The following is a 21,697-nucleotide window of genomic DNA, read 5'->3' on the forward strand; positions in this document are numbered from 1 at the left end:
CAGTGATCAGTGAGCTGACAGTGATCTAATTAACATGAACTAATTAACAACTAGCCACTTAAACCAGCCTAGCTGATCAGGCCGTCTGGCACACAGCACACAACCTTGGATACGAAGACAATTACACATTATTCTAAGCATAAACACATAATATCCCACAATGGTTCCCTAACAAGGTAGAGTAGTCACAATATTAATCACAGAGATGATCAGACAGACAGAAAGAATAGGTGACTCAATTAACAATGGGAATTCACACCTAGGAAGCACATAATGGGAGAGCCACAAACTTGGGTAATCTGTCCACTAGACAAGTCATCAGATGACAAGCAATGTTCCAGCAGTCTGATACAGTGGTATTCGTTTATCTTCATAGATTTCCATAGATTGCCACAAAGCTCCAGATTTGTAAAAAAAAACTTGGTGTTTTTTTTAATCAGCTCTATAGAGAAGGACAAGGTCAAGCACTTTAAGAATGTAACTTTTCTACCATTTCAGTTATTTTGTAAAGTTTATTTAGAAGTGCTTCTTATACCATTAAAAGGTCACTTTAAGACACATTCACACTGAAGCGGCACGACTCCTGCACGACTTCGGGGGCGACCTGTGAAGTCCCATGCACCGCGACTTCGGCGCGACTTGCACGGACTTCATATAATGAATGTCCATGCAAGTCGCTCCGAGGTCGCCCCGAAGTAGTACAGGACCCTTTTTCTAAGTCGGAACGACTTGTGTCGCTCCTATTAGAACGGGTCCTGTAGCAGTCAATGGACCGCGACTTGTCAGGCTGACAAGTCGCCTGACAAGTCGCGGTAGTGTGAATGGAGCCTTAAACCTCTAGAAATTCATAAGCTTTATGCACAGGGCCATACAGGGGCCGTACAGCATGCAGAGCTTGCTTAATCATTCTCCCAGGACCCCCTGCTACTGAGTACAGGTGCACATTGAGACAAATTAGAAGATGCGGCTGTATGCAGTTATGCCTGAGTTTTGCTTAAAACAGCTGTGCGGCACGGTTGTGTAGTTCAAATGCAGATAGTTTGTGTTTGGAGCAAACGTCCAGGCACATAATTTAGGCTTACAAGCAGAGCCTATGTAATCACTCTTCCATGATCAGCTGGCAGCCCGTACAGCCTTTCATTCAGTTAAATTCAAAAATAAGCTCTACGCAGTTATACGCCCGGGTTGCGGGTTGCTCTGAAGTCACCCTATCTGTGGTTGGAGCATGCACCCATGTTTACCCCTAATCCACAACATATAACCACGTATAGCCACATCTTCTAATTCATCTCAATAGGTGGCAGCTGGAGGTCCTGGGAGAGTGTTTACACAAACTTTGCACGATGTACGGCCATGAACATGAAGCTTACACAATCCCTGGTGCACAACTGCATACAGTTGCACCTTCTAATTCATCTGATTGGGTGACTGTATGCATCAGCTATGTGGGTCCTGGGAGAGTGATTGCGCAGGCTCTGCATACTGTATGGTCCCTGTATGGCCAGGCCATGTGCATGAAGCCTTAAAGTGTATATCTTAGATGGGGAATGTGGTCAAAGTCACGCTCAACTTACCTTTGAGATGGTTTGTTTATTGATGTCAGAAGGTTTTCTAGACGTCTACCAAAATCTTCAGATCTGCTATTATTTTTCACATTAGATAAAGGCAATGCATCATTTAATTGACGATTCTGTTCCTCTGCTGCCTGGTATGATCTGGGATCTAAATGATGATGATGCCAACCAGAAGACTTATTCTTATGGTAGGATCTGCCAGCAGTTATTTCAGAATGCTTATCGCTTGCAGCATTTTTTTCACTGTATCTGTCAGACCTGGAGTGCACACAATGGAAGAAATAGAGCAAGAGGAAAGGGAATTATTACATTCAATAAAAAATTATAGCAGCATATTCTATATCACGTAAATAAAGGGTCAGACCACAAAAACAGAAACAAATGGAAGGTCTTTATCTGACCTAAAGCTTGCTTTGCAGTGCACAACCAATAAGAGCACATAACATGAAATTCCCCAGCACTTTGCCCTGTTTTCCGTAAAAAGATCCTGTGTAAACTAGTGTACAAACAGGGGTTTTAGTTGCATGCATTTACAAATATATGTGGAGCTGCATGTTGACTTTGACTTGTACAGTTTCACTCCTTCTGCTGCAATCTCTATAAAGTACAATAACTAGAATCCAACAAAAAGAGTGAGACCTGCCCTGTAATCACCACAGCGGCAGGCAGGCCTAAATTAATACTATACCCTATAATAAGAAAAACACATAGTGCTGTAGATATCAGCACTTACCTTGCTTACAGGTCTTTTTTATCTTTTAACCCCGTGGTTTGCTTTAAAATCCTCCTTTGAAACCCCCCCCCCCCCCTAAGATTCCTGTCTTCTGGTGGCTCCAATCCTTTCACAGGGAAATAGTGCAACCTTTGTGTTCACAGAAATTCTAAGCTCTGGCAGCACACCACTCCCCTGCTCTATCCTCCAGCTTCTAAATGATCATGGCTGGAGCCTACGCTATTCCTGCAAAGGACACATGGAGCGCACTGCACTACCTGTACCTGGAAATTCGGGGGAAGCAGATCTGAGTACCTAGAGCTGCTATTGGTAAACGGGGAGGGTAATGGTCTCCAAACTGTGGCCCAGGGGCTGTATGTGACCCTTTGCTTGCTCTTTTTCTGGCCCTTGGGGCATTAATCCCCCCCACTATCAGCAACAGTGACACTAAAAATGGTGCACTATTCCTCCCACTGACACTGATGATGGGTCACCATTCCTCCCACTGACACTGATGATGGGTCACCATTCCTCCCACTGATACTAATGATGGGTGACAATTCCTCCCACTGACACTGATGAGGAGGCACTATTCTTCCCAATGACACTGATGATGGGTCACCATTCCTCCCACTGATATTAATGATGGGGCACTATTCATCCCACTGACACTGATGATGGGTCACCATTCCTTCCACTGATACTAATGATGGGGCACTAGTTCTCCCACTGTCACTAATACAGACAGTCACTGGGGCATCCTGTCCCTGTTCCATACTCACCGTCTGTCTCTTCCGCCTCACAACCTTCCTTCTCTCCTCCAGGTACTGCAGGTCAGATTCAGAGATGCTTTCATCTCTTGTTTTCTTCTTCTTTGAAGTCTTCTCAGAGGACTTCTTTACAGAGGAAGCCGCAGCAGCACCCTTTTTGGTACCCTCTACCACTTCTGGTGGGTGGGGGGGCTTCTTTAAGGTCACACTTAGGAAGGGAAGACTGATCGGGAATAACTGACTCGGGGGGCACAGACTTGGCAGATTCTGACACAAGAGGAGCCGGTACAGTAGGCTGGGAGGACACAGAGACAGACACAGAAGGAATACTTACAGATACAGGAGGGGTGGGCACAGGGACTAGGGAGGGATCCTGAACAAGACCAGGGGAGTCAGTCCCCGCAGAGGAGGGCGGTACACCAGGGGCCTCATCCTCCAACCTGTCCAGCCTTAACAGATCATCTATCACCTCTCTATCCATATTATGCCAGGCTTCAGGACATCGGCTGTAGGGGTGGCCAAGGCGCAGGCACAGGTTGCACCTTATCGCCTGGGTGCAGTCCCTGGCCACATGACCCTGTCCCCGACACACTGAACAGATCAATGCTGAACAAGAGGAGATAAAATGGCCCCTTTCTCCACAGCGGTGACACAGTTTTGGCTGACCAGGATAAAAAATAGTCATCCTATCCCTCCCTATAAAGGCAGAGGAGGGCAGGTGACGGACAACATTCCCATCCCTAGCCAACCTGACCGTTACCGACCAACCCACGGTCCAGATGCCACGCTCATCATGAATTTTATCTGGCCTGGTCAAAACATCCCCATAATTTTTCAACCAGACCTCTAAGTCCCGAGCAGGAACACTCTCATTTGTGAGGATAATAGTAATTTTCTTTACTGTTGACCTTTGAGAAACTGCCACTGGTACCAGACCTTCCCATTCGGGTCTTGACCTGCACCGAGCCATATATCGTTCCCAGAACAAGTCAAGGCCCTCTGGTCTGGTGAAACTAACTGTGTATTCCCGGCTTCCAGCCACATGTATCAAGGCATATAGGTCATTAGCCCCAAAACCCATATCTAAAATCAGGTCTACCACTATACGCCGTGCTAGAGGGACTGCACCACCTTCCCATTTAAGGAGGACTACGTTCCGCCTTGGACCCCCAGCAGAAGCAAAAGACCCAAGACCAGGTCTAATGGTGCTCATAGTGGCAGCCTGCGAGGGAAAACCCTGATTAGAAGCTGAGCTTCTCCTTGATTGTATTCCTGGCTTGATGATATTGCCAGGAGCACAGCTTACCACCTGTGCAAATGTAGGTTTATTAGGGCCAAGACCCCACACTGATGTCACATTAGCTGGTATATTACTATTATTATTTTCAACTTGGCCTAAACCAGCAGCATTATCAGTTACACATACAACTGCAAAGATATTAGGTGTAGTCACTGTTTCTAATGCAGTACCAGGTGCTTCCTGCTGCTGCGCTGTAGAGTCCTATTCAACTGTGACTGAAACAGTTTTGAGCTCAGCAGAAGGGGGGTTAATCGGCTCTTCTGGGGTATGTGGTTCTTCAGCAGAAATGTCATTTTGTAAACTTAACTTTTCCTGTTTAGAGACATCAGCAGCAGGCACAACATTGCTGAGCATAGGAGTATCACACTGAGAGTCATTAGGAAACCCATCATTAGGCAAGGTGCTAAAAGGCACAAAAACTGTTTTATCTTTTACCTGGGGCTTGATAGCCTTTATCTTATCAGGCACACTGTCAGGTAAGTCCTCCACACCACCAAACACCAGCTGATCACCTTGCATTGGAGACTCTATTACTTGGATAACTTTCAACATGCCTCCTGAGCCCTGAGATGGCAATGGGCTGCTTACCTCACCTTGAGGGGGAAGGGGGTCAGAACTGGGGGTCTCCTCCTCCACCTCCATCTTTGCAAACCTTCGGTCGTTGCTAAACTTCTCCCTGAAAGGACCAGCTCTCCCTTCCATCATGGCCACGATGGTTTCCTGATGTTCCACACGGACCTTAGCCAATTGGACCTCTGAATCCATGGATCCACGGTTCCTGCTGAACAAGCCTTCACGCTGCTTTCTCAGGCGCTTTAAATCCGCTCTAAGCTTGTAGAGCTTGTCTCTTTCCTTATTGAGGACTTTGATCCCGGCCACCACTCGCTCCCGAATGGATCCAGCATCTTCATCCTCACCAGGGGCAGAGAGATCACCAACCACAGGCTGCACAGGAGCAGGCATGCCATCCATCCGCCCAGGGGATGGCTGAGAGCTTCCAGCAGGAGAGGCCCCGCTGGCCTCCATGGCCTCCCCAGAAGGGAGCCAGGAGAGCTGGGAGAGATTTCACCTCACTCCCCTCTCACACAGATCACCTGGAGCAGCTCCAGACACACAGCAAGAGAACCTTCCAGCAGCCACACCCGAAGCTGAATGATGGGAAACTACTATTCTCACACTGACACCAATGATGGGGCACTATTCCTCCCACTGACACTAATGATAGGGGCACTATTCCTTCCACTGACACTAATAATAGGAGCGCTATTACTCCCACTGACACTAATAATAGGGGCACTATTCCTCCCACTGACACGAATGATGGGCCACTATTCCTCCCACTGACACCAGTGATGGGCCACTATTCCTCCCACTGACACTAATGATAGGGACACTATTCCTCCCACTGACACTAATGATGGGCCACTTTTCCTCCCACTGACACTAATGATGGGTCACTATTGATCTTTTATTGAAAAGAATCAAGCAACATATTTTATACAAAAGTAAAAAACATAACTATAGTACAATATTCCAACAGAAAACAAAGGAATACACATCCATGTGCAGAATATATACAATATATACATAATCCACTTCCAACATTTTAGAAAACTATTTACATAAAGCAGCAGAGAGGGCCTAAGAGGCACAACCCATCACCTATGTATGCAGCCATTTATCAAAAACTGAGCATTAATAAAAAATCTAGGGTGATAAGAGACAGAAAGCCACACCCAGGACAGAGACTCCTGGCAGTCAGGGAGGCTTGAAACCCCTCCACGCCTTCAACCAAGCCCTCTGACCCCACTTGTCTCTCTCAAGCGCCCGAATCTTCCCCACCTCATGCAGAATGTCACACACCACTACCTGAACAGGAAGGATTTTACGCCGAAGGGTGACCTGACACCGTGCGTTCCATGTGTAATAACGGACTACTAAACTAACTAAAAAAAAGTGTATCCAAACAAAAGCCCCCACCAGTATTGAATACTCCGTACACCCACTCAGCATAACCCAGCCTGGAGAGGAAAGGAACACCGAGGCCCGCCCCACCTGTTTGTATACCTCTATGTTAAAAGGGCAACGAAGCAGAAAATGGTCCATAGTCTCCTCCTCACCTGTACATTCCTCCCGAGGACAACCACGATCCATCCCACTGCGGAATTTCAAATTGCCCCGAACATAGAGCCTCCCGTGGAAGCACAACCAGGCCAGATCCCTGAATTTAAGGGGGACTCTAGCCAAATTAATCAGTCTTAACCCTTCCCTCAAAATTGGGCCTGGGCAATCCCTTAAGGCCAGTGGGTCATGAAAGACTTCGCTCAAGACTCGGCTCATAAGGACTTTCCTCGGAGCGGATCTGATATCTTCAGCCGACAGTCGCCACTGCTGCAGTAACTTCAGACACGGAGCGACATAGGCTGGGAGCTGACCACGATGACCCCTGAGATTCTTCACTTGGCCACCTTCTTCCCAAAGTCGCAGAAAAGGCCTAAACCAAGATCTAAACATGCCTGCCCATCCAGGAGGTTCCACTGCAAGCATACTACCAATGTTAAACTTGAGAAATAGCAGTGAAAAGAAAAGAACGGGGTTGACCATACCTAAGCCACCCTCCCTCCTGGATAGATAGGTGACATTCCTCTTGATGGGGTTCAGTCTGTTCCCCCATAGCATCTGGAAGAACACACTATAGATCCTAGCATAGAGAGACACTGGCAAGATGCAGACAGGGCTGACATACAAGAAGATCGGTATCAGGTAAGTCTTAATCAGATCAACCCTTTCCCTCAGAGATAACTTCCATCTCTTCCAGCTGACCACCTTAGTATTGGCAACTTCCAGCCTGCCTTCCCAGTTTTTGAGGCCATAATCGCCAGGTCCAAATTCAATGCCTAATATCTTAATTTTTTCCTGGGGCACTGGAAAGGTGTCCGGGAGATCAAACCCCTCACCTTCCTTTCCCATCCAAAAAACTTCACTCTTTTCCTGATTGATCTTGGAGCCTGATGCTTCAGAGTACCGTGATGTCAGAGAGACCACCTCCTCCGCTTCATCTGTCCCAGTGACAATCACTGACACATCATCCGCATAGGCAACAACCCTCAAAGGCGGCTCACCCGGGATTCCCACTGGTACCCCACACAACATGCTGCTCTCTAGCCTCCTGATGAAGGGGTTGATTGCAAACACATAGAGCAGGGGACTCAGGGGACAACCCTGGCGCACCCCAGAACCAACCTCAAAGGACTGTCCAACCCAACCATTAACAAGAGGGAAGCTTTCTGCCCCCTTATACAAAACTTTTAACCAATTGACAAAACCACCCCGCAGACCGTACTTATTAAAGAGCAACCACAGGTACTCATGGTTGACACGATCGAAAGCCTTTGCCTGATCCAATGCCAGTAAATACTTTCCCGAGCCTGCAGCCCTGCACTGCTCCAAGGCCTCCCGGACAGCTAAAACCGCTGTGAAGGTGCTCCTACCCTGGATCGAACAGTGCTGATGGCGAGAAAGCAAAGACTCTGCTACTGCCGATAGGCGCCAGAAAAGTATCTTCGCCAGCACCTTTCTATCGACATTGAGAAGGCTGATGGGGCGCCAATTCTCAATCATCTAAGGATCTTTACCTTTTGAAAGAAGAATCACAGCTGAGTGTCTCATGGAAGGGGGAAGCACCCCCTCAGCAAGACAACTGTTAAAAATCTCTACCAAATGTGGGGCCAGAATAGACTTAAAGGCTTTGTAAAACTCAGCCGTCAGACCATCCGGTCCAGGTGACTTTTTGATGGCAAGCTGTTCAATTGCCCTCGTCACCTCTTCAACTGTGATCTCTTCTGTCAAATTCATCAAAGGGACATCTCCACCATTTAGACCTGGAGTAGAGTCCAAAAAGCTTTCCATCTTGCCTCGGTCAAGCTCTTTCCTCCCAAGAAGTTCAGCATAAAAAGACCTCACGACCTCCAGGATCCCTGACCTGGACTTTGTCAAGGAACCTGTACTATCCTTAAGGCCAACGACCATCTTAACAGCTACACCCTGTTTGCAGTTCTGGTAAGGGTCAGGCGAGTGGTATTTCCCATAGTCCCGCTCCAGAACCAAAGAGGTATGCCGATCATATTGACACTTCCTGAGGAGGATTTTCACTTCAGAGATTGCCCCAGGATCTCCTTCTCTTGAGACAAGAATATCCAGCTTCCTCCGCAAACGTTGGTAGGTCATGTATCTATTAAACTGTTTTTTATTGGCTAGGCCCCTGAAGAATCCAGCAATCCTCTTTTTGGTCAGCTCCCACCACTCAGCCTTGCTGCTACAAAAGTCCAGGATGGTCACCTGTGCCTGAAAGAATTCCTCAAAGGATTGTCTAACATGTTCTTCCTCAAGGAGAGTCGAATTTAATCTCCAGATGCCTTTGCCCCTCTGAGGGAAGTCTGAAGCATTCAAGACCACAGATAGCATACAGTGATCAGAGAACTCCACTGCCTGCACCACTGGGGGTGAGAAAGCAGAGGCCTCCTTCAAAAAAAAACCTATCTATCCTACTCTGACTATTACCTCGATGAAAGGTGAACCCTGTGTCATCCGGAAGGTGCTTAATGTGCACATCCACAAGACCAGCATCCCTAACCATACTATTTAAAAAAACGCTATCATATCCCAGCCTGTCATTGAAGTCCTTCCTGTCCTTGGGCCTAGTCACAGTATTAAAGTCACCTCCAAAAACCACTTGCCGGGATGTAAAAAGAAATGGCTTGATCCTTGTAAAAAGGCATTTCCTGTCCCACTTTGTGTGCGGCCCATAAATATTAATTAGGCGCAGGTCCTGCCCTCCCACAAGAACGTCTAAGACCATACATCTCCCAATCTCCACCTCAATAACCCGCCGGACAGTTACCATGCCGGTTTTAAACAACACCGCCACCCTGCCGTAAGGCTCGGCCGCAAGAGACCAGTAAGATGGACCATACCTCCACTCTCTCTTGGCCATATGAATATCTGCCAAGGAGGTGAGCCTAGGCTCCTGCAAAAATAAAATTTCAGCATCTAATTGGCTGAACAAAAATAAGGCCATAGAACGAGCTCTTACCGACTTAATGCTGGCGACATTTATTGTCACCACTTTTAACGGAGGGTTATTGGGTGGATTGCTTCTTAGCTCCCCTCTGCTGCTCATCACCAGAAGCCTCTCTCTTTCTTGAAGCCTCCTCCAACTCCATTTCAATTTCTGAATTCTGCTCAGAAGAATCCCCAGATGAGGAGATATCCCAAGCAGAAGCCCTAGAACGGTTGGGGACAGACACTGGGGCATCCTGTCCCTGTTCCGTCCTCACCGTCCGTCTCTTCCGCCTCACAACCTTCCTTCTCTCCTCCAGATACTGCAGGTCAGATTCAGAGATGCTTTCATCTCTTGTTTTCTTCTTCTTCTTTGAAGTCTTCACAGAAGACTTCTTTACAGAGGAAGCCGCAGCAGCACCCTTTTTGGTACCCTCTACCACTCCTGGTGGGTGGGGGGCTTCTTTAAGGTCACACTTAGGAAGGGAAGACTGATCGGGAATAACTGACTCAGGGGGAACAGACTTGGCAGATTCTGACACAAGAGGAGCCGGTACAGTAGGCTGGGGGGACACAGGGACAGACACAGAAGGAAAACTTACAGATACAGGAGGGGTGGGCACAGGGACTAGGGAGGGATCCTGAACAAGACCAGGGGAGTCAGTCACCGCAGAGGAGGGTGGTACAACAGGGGCCTCATCCTCTATCCTGTCCAGCCTTAACAGATCATCTATCACCTCTCTATCCATATTATGCCAGGCTTCAGGACATCGGCTGTAGGGGTGGCCAAGGCGCAGGCACAGGTTGCACCTTATCGCCTGGGTGCAGTCCCTGGCCACATGACCCTGTCCCCGACACACTGAACAGATCAGTGCTGAACAAGAGGAGCTAAAATGCCCCTTTTCTCCACAGCGGTGACACAGTTTTGGCTGACCGGGATAAAAAATAGTCATCCTATCCCTCCCTATAAAAGCAGAGGAGGGCAGGTGACGGACAACATTCCCATCCCTAGCCAACCTGACCGTTACCGACCAACCCCCGGTCCAGATGCCACGCTCATCATGAATTTTATCCGGCCTGGTCAAAACATCCCCATAATTTCTCAACCAGACCTCTAAGTCCCGAGCAGGAACACTCTCATTTGTAAGGACAATAGTAATTTTCTTTACTGTTGACCTTTGGGAAACTGCCACTGGCACCAGACCTTCCCATTCAGGTCTTGACCTGCACCGAGCCATATATCGTTCCCAGAACAAGTCAAGACCCTCTGGTCTGGTGAAACTAACTGTGTATTCCCGGCTTCCAGCCATATGTATCAGGGCATATAGGTCATTAGCCCCAAAACCCATATCTAAGATCAGGTCCACCACCATACGCCTTGCTAGAGGGACTGCACCACCTTCCCATTTAAGGAGGACTGGGGTCCAAGGCGGAACGTAGTCCTCCTTAAATGGGAAGGTGGTGCAGTCCCTCTAGCAAGGCGTATGGTGCTCATAGTGGCAGCCTGCGAGGGAAAACCCTGATTAGAAGCAGAGCTCCTCCTTGATTGTAACCCTGGCTTGGTGATATTGCCAGGAGCACAGCTTACCACCTGTGCAAATGTAGGTTTTTTAGGGCCAAGACCCCACGCTGATGTCACATTATCAGGTACACTACTATTATTATTTTTACCAGCTTGGCCTAAACAAGCAGCATTATCAGTTCCACATATAATGGTGGGATCCACCATGCCTGCAATGTTATTAGGGATAACTGTTTCTGATGCAGTACCAGATGCTTCCTGCTGCTGCGCTGTAGAGTCCTGTTCAACAGTGACTGAAATAGTTTTAAGCTCAGCAGAAGGGGGGTTAATCGGCTCTTCTGGGTTTTGTGGTTCTTCAGCAGAAATGTCATTTTTTAAACAAAACTTTTCCTGTTTAGAGACATCAGCAGCAGGCACAACATTGCTGAGCCCAGGGGAATCACCCTGAGTGTCATTAGAAAACCCATCACTAGGCAAGGTGCTAAAAGGCACAAAAACAGTTTTATCTGTAAGCTGGGGCTTTATATACTTTACTTTATCAGGCACACTCTCAGGTAAGTCCTCCACATCACCAAACACCAGCTGATCTTCCTGCATTGGAGACTCCATTACCTGTATAACTTTCAACATGCCTCCTGAGCCCTGAGATGGCAATGGGCTGCTTACCTCACCTTGAGGGGGAAGGGGGTCAGAACCGGGGGTCTCCTCCTCCACCTCCATCTTTGCAAACCTCCGTTCATTGCAAAACTTCTCCCTGAAGGGACCATTCCTGCCTTCCATCATGGCCACCATAGTTTCTTGATGATCCACACGGACTTTCGCTAATTGGACCTCTGAATCCATGGATCCACGGTTCTTGCTGAACAAGCCTTCACGCTGCTTTCTCAGGCGCTTTAAATCCGCTCTAAGCTTGTAGAGCTTGTCTCTTTCCTTATTGAGGACTTTGATCCCGGCCACCACTCGCTCCCGAATGGATCCAGCATCTTCATCCTCACCAGGGGCAGAGAGATCACCAACCACAGGCTGCACAGGAGCAGGCATGCCATCCATCTGCCCAGGGGATGGCTGAGAGCTTCCAGCAGGAGAGGCCCCGCTGGCCTCCATGGCCTCCCCGGAAAGGAGCCAGGAGAGCTAGGAGAGATTTCACCTCACTCCCCTCTCACACAGATCACCTGGAGCAGCTCCAGACACACAGCAAGAGAACCTTCCAGCAGCCACACCCGAAGCTGAATGATGGGAAACTACTATTCTCACACTGACACCAATGATGGGGAACTATTCCTCCCACTGACACTAATGATAGGGGCACTATTCCTTCCACTGACACTAATAATAGGAGCGCTATTACTCCCACTGACACTAATAATAGGGGCACTATTCCTCCCACTGACACGAATGATGGGCCACTATTCCTCCCACTGACACCAATGATGGGCCACTATTACTCCCACTGACACTAATGATAGGAACACTTTTCCTCCCACTGACACTAATGATGGGCCACTATTCCTCCCACTGACACTAATGATGGGCCACTATTCCTCCCACTGACACTAATGATGGGGCACTATTTCTCCCACTGACACTAATAATAAGGCACTATTTCTCGCACTGGCCCTAATGATGGGGCACTATTCCTCCCACTGACACTAATGATGGGGCACTATTCCTCCCATTGACACTAATGATGGGGCACTATTCCTTCCACTGACACTAATGATGGGGCACTATTCCTCCCATTGACACTAATGATGGGGCACTATTCCTCCCACTCACACTGATGATGGTGCACTATTTCTCCCACTGACACTAAAGATGGGGCACTATTCCTCCCACAAATACTAAAGATGAGGCACTATTCCTCCCACTGACATGAATAATGGGGCACTATTCCTCCCACTGACACCAAGGATGGGCACAATTCCTCCCACTGACACTAATGATGGGGCACTATTTCTCCCACTGACAATAATTATGGGGCACTATTACTCCCTCTGACACTAATGATGGGGCTATATTCCTCCCACTGACACTAATGATGGGGCACTATTCCTCCCACTGACACTAATGGTGGGGCACTATTCCTCCCACTGACACTAATGGTGGGGCACTATTCCTCCCACTGACACTATAGATGGGGCACTATTTCTCCCACTGACACTAATAATAGGGCACTATTCCTCCCACTGACACCAATGATGGAGCACTATTCTTCCCACTGACACCAACATGGGGCACTATTCCTCCCACTGACACCAATGATGGAGCACTATTCCTCCCACTGACACCAAAGATGGGGCACTAATCCTCCCACTGACACCAATGATGGAGCACTATTCCTCCCACTGACACCAAAGATGGTGTCAGTGGGAGGAAGCCTTAAGAGTTTCCTTGACTTGAACTAAAGGGCCAAACCCAATCCCTGGAAAACAACCCCACACCATAATCCTCCCTCCACCAAATGATTTGGACCAGTGCACAAATTCAGGTCCATAAAGACATGGATGAGCGAGTTTGGAGTGAAGGAACTTGACTGGCCTGCACAGAGTCCTGACCTCAACCCAATACAACACCTTTGGTGATGAATTAGAGTGCAGACTGCGAGTCAGGCTTTCTCGTCCAACATCAGTACCTGACTTCACAAATGCACTTCTGAAAGAATGGTCAAACATTCCCATAAACACACTCCTGAACCTTGTGGACGACCTTCTCAGAAGAGTTGAAGCTGTTATAGCTGCAAAGGGTGGGCTAACTCAGTAGTGAAACCTATGGACTAAGATGGGGATGCCATTAAAGTTCATGTGCGTGTAAAGGGTGGTGTCCAAATACTTTTGGCAATATAGTGTAAGGCCCCGTTCACACTTGAGCGATTTTCTGCTTGAAGCCAGGGCCTGACTGGCCTACCGGGATACCGGGAAATTTCCCGGTGGGCCGCCGGCGCTGGGGCTGCTTTAAGATAGGGGCGCCTTTAAGCATTGGGGCCGGCCGCTGTGATGATGGCCGCTACAGCGGCCTCGGCCCCCGCTGCGCTCCAGAGTGACGGTCCGTCCGATATACTCTTCTACGTCAGCTGCTGTGAGCAGCATGACGTCACATCCGGCGGGGGTGGCTGCGCAGCGGTGGATCAAGTCTGACGGGCTGCCTGCAAGACTGTCACGGCGCCGACACCGATCCCTCCCACACAGACGAGACGCGCCAGCAGCAGTGGCCAGGATAGGTACCGCCCCTTTCTCCACCCACCTTGTGTCATAGCTGTGCACACACTGTTTCCGGACATTGCTGAGCTTGGATCCATTCTTCCATGGGCATGAGTGCTCTTCATGACATGGGATCATCATCAGGAGGAAGGTATGTGAGCACCATACCGCTGGAGGGGGGCACACAACTTACACTGCAACTGTACTGGGGAGTGAAGGTGGGGGGCTTACTGAGGGGTCTGTACTGGAAGGGGGCTTACTGAGGGGTCTGTCCTTGGAGAGGGCGGCTTACTGAAAGGTCTGTACTGGGAGGGGGGTTTACTGAGGGGTCTGTACTGAGAGGGGGGCTTACTGAGGGGTCTGTACTGGGAGGGTGGCTTACTGAGGGGTCTGTACTGGGAGGAGGGCTTACTGAGGGGTCTGTCCTGGGAGGGGGGCTTACTGAGGGGTCTGTCCTTGGAGAGGGCTTACTGAGGGGTCTGTGCTGGAAGGGGGCTTACTGAGGGGACTGTACTGGGAGGGGGGCTTACTGAGGGGTCTGTCCTTGGAGAGGGCTTACTGAGGGGTCTGTGCTGGAAGGGGGCTTACTGAGGGAACTGTACTGGGAGGGGGGCTTACTGAGGGGTCTGTACTGGGAGGGGGGTTTACTGAGGGGTCTGTAGTGAGAGGAGGGCTTACTGAGGGGTCTGTAATGAGAGGGGGGCTTACTGAGGGGTCTGTACTGGGAGGGGGGGCTTACTGAGGGGTCTGTACTTGGAGGGGGGCTTACTGAAGGGTCTGTACTAGGTGGGGGGGCTTACTGAGGGGTCTGTACTGGCAGGGGACTTACTAAGGGGTCTGTACTTGGAGGGGGGATTACTGAGGGGTCTGTACTGGGAGGGGGGCTTACTAAGTGGTCTGTACTAGGTGGGGGGCTTACTGAGGGGTCTGTACTAGGTGGGGGGCTTACTGAAGGGTCTGTACTAGGTGGGGGGGGCTTACTGAGGGGTCTGTACTGGGAGAATGGCTTACTGAGGGGTCTGTCCTGGGAGGGGGGCTTACTGAGGGGTCTGTCCTGGGAGGGGGGGCTTACTGAGGGGTCTGTCCTGTGAGGGGGGCTTACTGAGGGGTCTGTCCTGTGAGGGGGGCTTACTGAGGAGTCTGTCCTGGGAGGGGGCTTACTGAGGGGTCTGTGCTGGAAGGGGGCTTACTGAGGGGTCTGTACTGGGAGGGGGCTTACTGAGGGGTCTGTACTAGGTGAGGGGAGAGATTACTGTGGGGTATGTACTAGGGGAGCTTACTGAGGGGTCTGTACTGGGAGGGGGCTTACTGAGGGGTCTGTACTGGGAGGGGGGCTTACTGAGGGGTCTGTACTAAGAGGGGGGTTTACTAAGGGGTCTGTGCTGGAAGGGGGGCTTACTGGGGGGTCTGTACTGGGAGGGGAACTTACTGAGGGGTCTGTACTGGGAAGGGGGCTTACTGAGGGGTCTGTACTAGGTGGGGGGGGGTTACTGAGGGGTCTGTACTAGAGGGGCTTACTGAGGGGTCTGTACTGGGAGGGGGGCTTACAGAGGGGTCTGTACTGGGAGGGGGGCTTACTGAGGGGTTGCGCTGGTATAATGACGCAATGCTATGGGGCTGGTATGTGATTTTTTCAAGGGCTGGTTTTCATACCCAGTTCGGCCCTGCTTGAAGCTTGTAGCTCTAAAACGCTTAACAAGCCAAATCCTATCCATTTCAATAGCTTCTTTGTCACAGATTACAAGCGTTTCTGGCCCCATAGATTTAAATTGAAATGCCTGACTTTAGTATGGTACGAGCGTTTTGTCGCTCATTTTTTGCTCAAACAGCAGTTCTTCATCCCTAGTTACCTTTCCCTCTCCTCCTCTTAGTGCTTTCTATTGGCTACATAAAAATGCCTGAAGCTTTTAAACGCTTGTAATATGCTTCTAAAATGCTTTAAAGGGTAACTCCACTTTTATGGGTAAAAAAAATTGCAAATAAAGAAAAAACAATATAGCGTATACAATTCCGACACAAATCATATTGTAATTTAATGTTATTAAAAATGACCTTTCCTTTTCAATCTGCAGCTGTTGGAATTTTCTGAAAATTCAATGCAATATGGCTACCTGGAGCTGTTCTGTACACAGAATGTGTACTGACCACACCCCAGAAACATCATTTCCTGCTTGTGTGATTGGCTCACCAATTTTCCCAGAAGTCTGCCTAAGATACAAGTCAGATTTTTGGCATCCCCTGCAACAAAAATGTCATTTTTGGTGAGATACTCCCAATAGAAACATGTCTAAAGGGATACAGGTCCATCAGATTTCCTCAGAGCCCTGCAGCTGCCACAGCTGATAGATAATTATGAAACCACTCCCATTAGACCCACTCAGCACAGAGGAACAATCAATGATTTCTTCAGAATACCAGATGTTAGGAATCTGCAACAAAGTTTATTAAAATCCTTGCAATGTACATGGATCACCCAGAGGGGGAATGTTTTTTTCTCAACAAAAGTGGAGTTACGCTTTAAAAACGCTTATAAAATGCTGCAAAAATGCTTTAAAAAAACACCTGAAAAATTTCAGTAAATGGCTACGCTTAGGTGTGAATGGAGCCTTAAAAGTAGCAGAAAGCTCCACTCGCTGGCTGGACATACAATATGAAATTATTATATGCAATAGTTCCTGTTTACTCAACTAAAAAAGGTAGTATTTTAAAGAAAAATTTAATTTGTTAACATAATGAATAAAGAAATAAAGTATACTGTATAAACTGTTCCCTTTAAAGTACGCCATAAAATATACGTGGAGGCTGCCATTTTCCTCGGAAATGACTAGTTGCTTGGCTGTCATGCTAATGAAATACTTTCTGAGTCACTGACGTTCCAATTATAATGACAAAATAATGAGGACAAACATGTAGATCTCTAATGAGCCGATTACATAATAAAAAAATAAAAAAATATCATAGAATTGAAATGCAATCATCTGTATGTAAGGCTGGAATGGAATGCCTGCAGACGTGATTATCAGTGTAATAGATACGGTGGTTTCATTAACTGCAATAAATGAATAGGTCTATGCTTTGGGACTGCTATTATTATTACGGGTAGGGCTCATGAAATAGCTGGTGCAGCCTGCTGCTCAATCTCCACCCATGATAAGGCCTTATGATTTTGAGTCATCTGCTCTACACAACAGGACATTTGTTACACAATGGCCAGAAACAACAAACAATACACTGACATCCAGCAAACAGCCTACGGATCTGTTAGAAGGAATAATGGAATACGCTTTCCTAGCAATTCAATGAAATGCCATTCTCTGCAAATCAGTGGAAAATAATGTGGCTTTTAAGATGATGAAATTCTCCATAATTATAGTAACTACTGAGTGAGAACAATTTTCCTGCTGCAATCTGAGATGTGCTCAGCATCCTTGATTCCAGGGACAGGATTTGATCCTTTGTCCCTATTTGTTCTTTGCAGTTTTTCTCTTTGGGAATGTCCCTGTTTTTTTTAAAAAAATACTAGTGTAGCGAGGTTTCCAGGCCTATGGCCTGATGTGGGTCTGCCATTAGTACCGGTAATCAATCCAGCCCATGTGAGCTGTGACCCTGGGTGTGACAACTGAAGCAGCGACAACTCCGGCATCTTTATTTGTGTTTTTTTTATTGGAATTAGGGGATGGGAGAAGGGAATTAGTGGGATACTCCTTGAGGCTTAAGCTGGATACACACTATCCAACTTTTGTGGTTAGATTTTCTTCAGATTTACCTTTTCTATGTAGTGCAAGGGCCTGCCAGATTGCATACAAATTGAAAGTGTTTAGGTTTGACCTCATATTATATGGTTTTGTTAAAGCGGAGTTCCGGGTACAAAATCGATATTTTTTTTTTGTGCCCGTCCGCTAGTTCGACATCACCTGAAAAGGAATTGGATAGTTAGGTTTTTTTTTTTTGTTTACTCACCTTGTAATTGAAGATCGTAAATACTCACCTCAGTGTACTTCCTCCCTCAGCGCCGCGGCTCCGCCATCACTTCCTGTCTCGTGATGATTCCTGGGAGCTGAACGTCATCGCTCCCAGGAATCAATGCGACGGCACCGGCCCCGCTCGTCACTTCCGGGCGACGCCGCATTCCCCTGCTAAACATCTTCTGGGCATGCCCAGAAGCTGTGGAGGAATGCGGCGTCGCACCAGAAGTGACGAAAGGGGCCAGTGCAGGCGCATTCTGGGAGAAGAAGACGCGGAAGAAGACGCTGAAGAGGACCACGCCGGCTTCAGCTGCCCACAAGAGAGATGGAAACGCTGTGGAAGAAATTTTATACGTAAGTATTTCTTCTAAAAGGTAAGTGCGAACCAGGACAGATCAGAGGCTAGCCATTGTGGAATGTGCTAGCCCTGACAGTCCCGGGGGTATGTTTGTTAAAAAATGACTTCTGTGCCCGGAACTCCGCTTTAAGTCTAAAGGAAAAAGTCTTCAGAAAATCTTATAGTGTGTATGGCCCATTAAACTAATTACAATTGGGACTTTTACTCCTGAAATGCCCGTTGGCGCTTCCGTGACGCCAGCCGGCGCCAGCCAACGCTCACTGACACAGAACACTCTGTTAAACAGAAGTGCTGAATCCTCGACTTATGGCACTTTTCCACTGCAAGTACCGGCTCGGCTCCACTCAGCCCTGCTTGGCCCTACTTGGCTCGGTTTGGTTTCCCACTGCATGGTACCGCATGGTACGGTGTTGGAACGGTTCGGTACGGTTTGGTACGGTTTGCTTTTCCACTAAAGTAGTAAGTGGGTGGGATAACAACGATTCTCTGACCAATCAGCGGCTAGTAGTGACAAACAGTCAAGGCTGCATGCAAAGGATTGTGGGATATGGTACCGGTACAGCCCTCTTGGAACCACAACCGAGGTGGTACTGTTTAAGTGAGCCGTACTGCTCGGTTCCATGTACTGTACCGTACCGAACCGTTCCAACACCATACCATGCGGTACCATGCAGTGGAAAAGCACAAAAGCGAGCCGAACCGTTCGGTTCCATGCAGTGGAAAAGCGCCATTATAGTCCAGAAGATCCAAGACTGAGGACTGCAGAACTCTTGACACTGTTGTACTGTGAAAGTCACTTTATACTTTCCCTCGCCTGGCACAGCTTGAGGTAGTATATTGTAGAACTCTGTATAGCTGTCACTTTAACTGGCACGCTCTATACAATTCAGGGCCCAGACTGCAGGTGCCCCCTTTGTAGCTTGAACTCTTCAGGGTCCACTGACTATGTACCCCCTCTGTAGCTTCAGGGTCCTCAACCTAGGTACCCCCTTTACAACTAGCTGATACTGGATCCCAGAACCTCTTCCGGAGTGGTCCCCTCTAACTTCAGCCAGACCCCCAGGGGCAATCCTCAGTACTCATGACCTGTGTAGGCTTTCCTGGGACTGGACCCCTCTCTCTCGCTCTCCGCAGGCTCTCGGCACACCGGATCCCCTCAGCTCAACTCAGCATTCTCTGGACACTCAGGCAACACCCTGAGACATCCACCTTCCTCAGACAGGAGGAGAGCCAGCCGCACTCTCCTTCCTGGGATTCTGCTCTCGCCAAAGACATTGTGTCATGTGCTACCCCCAAACTTATATCCACTCCCAGAATCCTTTGCAGCATAATCTGCCTTCTGGGGTAGTTACAAGCTGGGATGTGTCCTCTGATTGGGCTTCCCACACTGCCCTATGAGAAGCCTCTCACAGGAGCCAATGGGGATACTTCTCCCGTCAGCAGGCACATCTGGAAGCCCTGACACCCTAACTAAATAAATCACAGCCCTGCTGTTAGGCAGACAAGGCCCACTATACATTTACCTAGCACCTACCTGTAGGGTGCTACACCAGAAATATCTTCTTTTGCATTCCTGACTGCTTCTAGTATGTGTGTCTGCAGCCATAAACAGCCATAAACAGGAATGTCTGCTTTGCCAGTTGTTCCTGTTGGTTCAGTAGAAAGGTTGATGCACACATACACCTCAACGCTAACTAAAAGTAGGAATATAGGAAAAACTTTTTTTTTTCATTTTGGATAGTGTAAGGGAGAGTTATAACCCCTGTAAGGTTTATTTTTTTCTAGGGACAACCCAAAACGTGGGATTTTCTTTTTACTGTCAATGGTAATGGTAAACAGGACAAATATAGAAGTTTAAATCTCCCTAATGAGGACACAGACAGCAATAAAAACGGACAGGGGTTTTAATCCCTCTCCACTCCATCCAAATCCCTATCCAAAACTAAAAACCCGTGTAAGGTTTATTTTAGCCCTCTTTGCCCTATTGGGGACATTTACCTTCACTTCCTGTTCCATAGCCAAAACAGGAAGTGAGAAGAAATTCCTGCAAATAAAAAGGAATTTCTTAGGGTCTCCAGGTCACCAGAACTAATGTCCCCATTGGAAGATTAGCCTTCTATTACTTTTCTGGGGACAACCCAAAATGTGGGGTTTTCGTTTACTTTCACTTTTAATGGTACGGGTAAACAGGAGAAACAGAGGATAAATCTCCCTAATGAGGGCACGGGCAGCAATAAAAACTGAAAGGGGTTTTAATCCCTCTGCACACTAGAAAAAAAAAAAAAGGTTTATCTTTAGTCATACGTTAAAGCCCAATTCACTCCTTATGACTAAAGCCCACCAAGGCTGAAACGCGTCCAAATAGTTGTATTAGGGTAGTCTTTTCCTGTAGACTGTAATAAAAAAGATTTTTATTGAGCATAGCGTAGAGTTGCGGATACCTTTTTTAGATTTACAGTATGTTCATAAAAGTAAAAGTCCTCCCTTGCTTTGGGGCTACACCCACACTGCAAGAGTTAACTACTAGTTTCCAGCTCCCCTGCGCTCTATCGGTGGACTGTAGACAAGTGCAATTCTAATTTCTAATCTAAATTTGGACTCATTTTTGAGTATTCGGAGATGTATCTGAATTTCAGAACAATAGTAACTAACTTTGTTAAAATTCGTTTACTTTCAGTTGATGATGTCACAAGGGGGTGGGGTCACACAGTGATGTCATGGGGTGGCCCATCCCTTCATTATTTAGGAACTGTCAGATAGAAAAATTATCAGATCCTTTGACGGGTGCAGACTTTTTTTTTTTTCCCCTCCCCTGGGTCGTCAGTGGCGTTCATCACGATTCACTCTGGATTTACTTCGGGAGGCGTTTTTTTGTAATAAAGGTATTGTTAAAAATTGTCTCTTTGTTTTTATTTATTTTTGACAATTTTTGGTGAATGAGTAGGGGTACAATGCACCCCTTACTCATTCACATAGAAGGTGACAGGATCCGGGGGCCCCTTTTTGAAAGGGGGCTTCCAGATTTCGATAAGCCTCCCGCCTGCAGACCCCAACAAGCACCAGACAGGGTTGTGGGTCAGAGGCTCCTGTGCTCATCAGCATGGGGACAAGGTGCAGAGCCCTACCCCAAAGTGCCCCCCTATATTGAGGGCATGTGGCCTGGTATGGTTCAGGATGGGGGTGCTCGCTCACCCCCCCTTTCTTTACCTGATGGGCTGCATGCTCGGATAAAGGTCTGTTA

At 47.9% G+C, this 21,697-nt stretch overlaps 1 protein-coding gene across 1 annotated transcript in view; it reads right to left on the minus strand.

The window, feature by feature from the left end:
• ARHGEF37 (Rho guanine nucleotide exchange factor 37) overlaps positions 1-21,697 on the minus strand; it is a 162,877-nt gene that overhangs the window by 85,197 nt on the left and 55,983 nt on the right. The window contains exon 2 of the mRNA XM_082254868.1: positions 1,575-1,832. Within this exon, the coding sequence (XP_082110994.1) occupies positions 1,575-1,832 (258 nt within the window). The remainder of the gene's footprint in view (positions 1-1,574; positions 1,833-21,697) is intronic.

The sequence above is a fragment of the Pelophylax lessonae genome (genome assembly GCF_965119305.1).
Source record: "Pelophylax lessonae genome assembly, chromosome: 4".
Lineage (NCBI taxonomy): Eukaryota > Metazoa > Chordata > Amphibia > Anura > Ranidae > Pelophylax > Pelophylax lessonae.